The sequence below is a fragment of the Otolemur garnettii genome, unplaced genomic scaffold, assembly GCF_000181295.1.
Source record: "Otolemur garnettii isolate 467f Iridium unplaced genomic scaffold, OtoGar3 scaffold00018, whole genome shotgun sequence".
In the NCBI taxonomy this organism is placed as follows: Eukaryota; Metazoa; Chordata; class Mammalia; order Primates; family Galagidae; genus Otolemur; species Otolemur garnettii.
In genome coordinates this window covers 27102810-27108792 of record NW_003852413.1, presented here as the reverse complement: position 1 = coordinate 27108792, position 5983 = coordinate 27102810, and the positions used below count along the sequence as shown (strand labels likewise).

The 5983-nt window shown below is 49.0% G+C and overlaps 1 protein-coding gene across 1 annotated transcript; it reads left to right on the top strand.

The window, feature by feature from the left end:
• The first annotated feature begins 232 nt into the window (after positions 1-232).
• On the top strand, positions 233-4376 carry GIP (gastric inhibitory polypeptide). The gene is made up of 4 exons (XM_003786473.1): positions 233-318; positions 1518-1688; positions 3443-3532; positions 4271-4376. The coding sequence occupies exons 1-4, from the start codon at positions 233-235 to the stop codon at positions 4374-4376; spliced, it is 453 nt and encodes a 150-aa protein (XP_003786521.1).
• The last annotated feature ends 1607 nt before the right edge of the window (positions 4377-5983 follow it).

Sequence of the window (5983 nt, the reverse complement as noted above, 5' to 3'; positions counted from 1 at the left end):
TGATCAGGTGCCACGTCCCTTCCAGTCACTAAAACTCTAATGCTCAGTCGCCCCTACCTACCCAAGGCATTGCTCCAGGCACTTTAGAAAAGGTCCAAACCCATGGGCTCAGCTCTGCCCCTGAGTCAGAGCCTACTGAGGCTCTGAGGCCCAGTAGAGCATCACGTACTAGCTGCTGCCTCAGAACATCCTGGTTGTTTTCTTTTCTTAGCTCAGGAAACAACCTTGGAAGATGGTGGCCATGAAGACCTTCTCTCTGCTGCTGGTGCTCCTGTTCTTGGCAGTGGGACTTGGAGAGAAGGAAGAGGGTCACTCCAGGTAGGGGCGATGGGAGTGGAGGGGTCAGGAGCAAAGGAGGGGCTTAGCATGACCAGGTTCCGGGCTTGGTTCAAATCAAGGGGGAAGTGAAAAAAAGAGGCATCCCAGACTAAGAGGAAGGAAGCTGGAGGGGAAACCTGGTCACAGTCAGAGAGTAAGACTCTGGGCAGAATGAGCACAGAACCAGAGGGTGTTTCTTAGGAGTGCCTGCTGTAGTGGAGAGACTGTGGTTAGATCTCTGGAAGGACTTCTCAGTGATTAAGTGTCTGAAGAAGATGCCAGAATCTCCTTTCCTAGTGATAGAATTAACTGATTATTTATGCATACAGTCAAGTTTTAGAGAGGGCCTCCTGTGCACCAGGCACAGGGGAAGTATGTGCAGAGTGGTCCACAAGTGACTCCTGCCTTCACTGAACACACAGATCCAAGGGGGAAACAGACAAAGAACTACAAGGGCTTGTTGTATATTATCGTGAGACCTGTGAGGAAAAGCAAAGACTACAGCAGGGAGCCCTGGTTGTATTTTTAGGACCAAGAGAGACTTGTCTGAGCAAAGACTTGGGCTTTCACAGATTCAAAGCTGAACCACATGCCCATGTAAATTTGGCAGATGTAATTTGCAAATTTGAGGCACAGCTGTCAGAAACCTGTACAAGGAGAGACAGCAGCATGGCCTGAGCCCAGATACCTGGGGTAAATCCTAGATCTGCCACCGATGCCAAGAGTAAATTCATCTCTGCACCTTGGTTTCATGAAATAGGGATATAAACAGCACCCACCTCATAGCAGAGTTGGGAGGATGAAATGACTTTACACATTGAAGGGTTTCTGAGTCATATGAAGTGCTTTTACGTGAGTTCACTATTACTGTTATTGAACGTGAACCGAAAAATGGAATCAGAAAAGGCCATGGCAAGAGGAATAAAGGAGGGAACAGTGTGATTCGGTCTTTTGGGATGAAGGGGACCCCAATCCCTTTTGCCCAGAATCCAGAGCCACATACATTGAGGATGCAGGAAATGGGCCCTAGAACTGCAGATAAAGTCCCAGGGGTCCATGCACTGACAACAGAGTGTTGCCATAACAACTAAGAGATGGGCTGGTGTGTTTTCAAATGTCTGCCTTCTCTTAGTGACAATCAGGATCTTGGCATTGTGATTTTTGCCCCTTTCTGGCATCCTGGTTCTCTTTCTTTCTAGTTCTCTTCCCTCCCCACCCCTCAGATCCTATGCTAAGGTGAGTGGCCCCCAACCTCGAGGCCCAAGGTACGCGGAGGGGACTTTCATCAGTGACTACAGTATTGCTATGGACAAGATTCGCCAACAAGACTTTGTGAACTGGTTGCTGGCCCAAAAGGGGAAGAAGAATGAGTGAGTTGTTGGATTTGTCCCCACCCTACCCTTTTACACACCTAGCTCTGCCTTCCTATGTACATTTGGACCAAGGCCCTGTACCTGGCCACACAGGCCATGAGATGTACAACTCCAGGTGGCTCCTTTTATTAGGAGAGGATGGGGAGTTAGACATGCAACCTCAGCCAGGACCCTGGATACTTATCAGCAGTACAGGCTAACAGCAGAACAAGGGCTATTCTCCAAATTTTGTTTTTTTTTTTGTAGAGACAGAGTCTCACTTTATCGCCCTTGGTACAGTCCTGTGGTGTCACACAGCTCACAGCAATCTCCAACTCCTGGGCTTAGGCATTTCTCTTGCCTCAGCCTCCCAAGTAGCTGGGACAATAGGCACCCACCAGAACACTCAGCTATTTTTTGTTGCAATTCTCATTGCTGTATTAGCTGGTCGGGACTGAGTTTGAACTTGCCACCCTCAGTATATGGGGCTGGCACTCTACTCACTGAGCCACAGGCACCGCCCAAATTCTTTTATTTTATTATTTTATTATTTTTCTATTTTTTTTTTTTCATCTCTATGGCTATGAAAAGATTTTTTTTTTTTTTGCGGTTTTTGGCTGGGGCTGGGTTTGAACCCTCCACCTTCGGCATATGGGGTTGACACCTTACTCCTTGAGCCACAGGCACCGCCCTCTATGAAAAGATTTTTTGGTGGCCAATCACAGTGGCTCACTAATCCTAGCACTCTGGAAGGCCAAGTTGGGTAGATCGCGTGAGCTTATGAGTTCAAAACCAGCCTGAGCAAGAGCAAGACCCCCATCTATAAAAATAGCTGGGTGTTGTGGTGGTCACCTATAGTTGCAGCTACTTGGGTGGCTGAGATAAGAGAATTGCCTGAGCCCAGGAGTTTGAAGTTGCTGTGAGATAGAGTCTCAGTCTCTCACCCTGGGCAGAGTGCCATGGTGTCATCACAGTTCACAACAACTTTAAACTCTTGAGTTCAAGTGATGCTCTTGCCTCAACCCCCTGAGTAGCTGGGACTATAGGCACGTGCCACCACATCCAGCTAGTTTTTTCTAATTTTTATTTAAACAGGGTCTCGCTCTTGCTCAGGCTCGTGTCAAATTCCCAAGGTTAGGCACTCCACTCACCTCATCCTCCCAGAGTGCTAGGATGACAGGAGTGAGCCACTGCACGGATTTTTTTTTTTTTTTTTTTTTAGTCAGACAGGCTCTCAGTCTATGGTCCAGCTTAGAGTGCAGTGGCCTCATCATAGCTCACAGCAGCCTCAGACTCCTGGGCTCAAGAGATCCTTCTGTCTTAGCCTCCCGAGTAGCTGGGACTACAGGCGTGCACCATCAGGCCTAGCTAGTTTTTCTATTTTCTGTAGAGATGGATCTCACTCTTGCTTAGACTCAATTCTTTACTTCTAAGGAAGAGTTGAAAGATATGTGGGCGCTCAGAGAGGATCCCCAGGGGAATGGGGACAAAGGCAGGAGGAGCTGAGCAGCTGCCAATGCCTGTTTGGTGCTTGGTGGCTGCTTCAGACTTTGGAAATAGGATCGACTGTCTCTTTCTTCTCTCTTCTCCACACCAAGTGTCTTTCCCTGCCCTCCCTGTTTGGTCAGCAATAGTAGCGTCTGAAAAGCTGTTCATTGGTGGAGGGAGCTGAAGATAAGCAGTGAGTTGGCTGAGCAGAGAAAGAGGTACCTTCTGTGTCCCTGGACTGGATTCTCCCCCAGCCCACCACTCCCTAATCTTTATCTTGCCAGCTGGAAACACAACATCACCCAGAGGGAGGCCCGGGCCCTAGAGCTGGCCAGTCAATCTAACAGGAAGGCGGCAGCAGCTGGGCAGCAGAGGTGAGTCAGTCCACCCACCAGGGAGGGAAGGAGCAGGGCCTCCTGCCCCACCCCCACCTCATTGTTCCCTCTCCCAGACTCCAGAGCAGGGCCAGGGCCTGCCATAAGCATCCTCTTCCTCTCAGAGTTCAAAGAGGGGTCTTCATTGAGCTGACTCCTGGAGGTCAGCCCAAGCTTAAGGGAGAAGCCTTGGAGGAACAAGAGAGGCCTTAGAGGGGTTTCTAAGATGGATGCCTCAGTGTGCAGACATTTACTGAGTCAAAGAGAGGAGTAGGGAAGGAGAGACCTCAGGATCTGTCCTTGCCCTTCTCCTTGTGAGTCTCAGGTGCCCTGTCTGTGAAATGGAGCATCCTCCTAGGGGCAGTCTCCTGATTTCAGTTATCCTATCTCTGAGGGAAGCCAGGAATCTGTAGCACAGAGAGTGAATGTTTCTAAGGTTCTCTCTGGGGTTTGGGGGATGCATTCTGAATACTCTCAGAGGTGAATGGGGGGACTATCTCACACCTGAATTCTGCTTGGCTTTGCCTGTTTATAAGAGTCCATATTCCCCAGGCAGGCAGTGCGGGGTAGGGCTGGCAGAGAGGTGGCTCTGGATCTGAAAGCTGAACTAACTGAGAGGCAGCTGTGTTGACTCCTTCCCCCATCTGTGGCTGCCCCTGGGTGTCCCAGGCCCTGTGTTTACTCTCTCTGGGTGAGGCCCAGGCCAAAACAATCAGCTTGAAGCTGTCTACCTTGCAGCTTCCCACCCACAAACCCCGATGACGAAGATTTGCTAAGGGATTTGCTGATTCAAGAGCTGCTGGCCTGGATGGTGGATCAGAGAGAGCCCTGCAGGCTCAGGTAGGGGAGTTGAGTGGTTTTGGGGCTGTTGCACAATGCTTATAAGGTTGAGTTTGAGAGTCAGACACAGATTCAGATCTTGGCCCCAACACATGCTGGCAAATTACTTAGCTTTTCTGAACTTCAGTGTTTTCATTAAGTCAGAGCTATTAAATCCATTTCATGGGATTGTAGTGAGGTTTAAATAAGATAATGCAAGTGGGGAGCTGAGGGCCACATCTAAGGAAATACTAACAGGTCAGCATGTTAGCAGCTATTATTTCTATTTCTTCTTCCTCCTCAGCTTCCTCCAGGTGAGATTCTGCTCTCACCTTACCTGCCTACTGAGCTAAGCTGTCCATCCTATTCTCAGCTTTCCCTCTGTGTGCCTGGGCTATGGCACCTTCCTGGTGATGGGAACCCCCTTTGTTGGTGACATAGTGCCCATCGCTGTAACCACTTCTACCCTCAGTGATCCCTTGAATCTACCTCACCAGCAAGGAAATCCCCTAGAATCAAGGTACTAAATATTATGGAAAGATCCATTCACCTAAAGGATGAAACAGGACACTCATTCAAGATGTAGACACCAAGGCACCAAGACATGCTCAGACTTTGATGCTGGGAGGAGCTGAGGGAGCAAATCTGGGATAGGAACCTGTCAAAGGGGTATTAAAAGAGAGGAGTGTGACCAGACCAATGGAGAAGAGCATACCAATATTTTCAAAGGGAGGTTGGTCACAGTTTCTGTACCTTTGTGAAATATTTTGATCACTTACCATTAAAAAGGTGACTTGGAGGTAGGAGTGGTTTGATGATGGCTGAGTGCCAGGATAAACTAGCTTGGCTGACTCCAAGTCGATAATGACCTTCCTCTCTCCTTTTCCCCTCTCCCCAGGTCTCAGTGACTCTGACCAAGCCCAGGACTGGACTCTGCCCTTCCCTTACTCAGCTCCTGCCTTAGCCCCTCTAGAGAACCCAAGAGAAGGCAAACCAATAAAGTTTACACTGGGATAAATCACTGTGCCCATTGTGAAAACTTATTCAAATGTTTACTGAGCTGAGTGCTAACAGGGCATGTCTGTTGCACCTAATGACAAGGAAAGATGGTTCTTACTTGAATCTGTTAATTCAATTATTCACTTTAGAAGCACTTTTTAGATATTGGACACTGGGGCTCAGTGCCTGTGACTCAAGTGGCGCCAGCCACATACACCTAAGGCGCCAGCCACATACACCTAAGGTGGCAAGTTCGAATCCAGCCTGGGCCCACCAAACAACAATGATGGTTGCAACCAAAAAATAGCTAGGCGTTGTAGCAGGCACCTGTGGTCCCAGCTACTTGGGAGGCAGAGGCAGGAGACTCGCTTGAGCCCAGGAGTTGGAGGTGGCTGTGAGCTGTGATGCCACGGCAATCTACCCAGGGGGACAGCTTGAGGCTCTGTCTCCAAAAAAAAAAAGATATTGAACACTGGCAGGGGCTGGGCTAAACACTATATATACACTAAGGAAGAAAATCCTTGTCCTTGATGAGCTTAAAGTCCAGCAACAAAGGCTCGGTGCCTATAGCTCAACTGGCTAAGGCGCCAGCCACATACACCTAAGGTGGCGGGTTCAAATCCAGCCCGGACC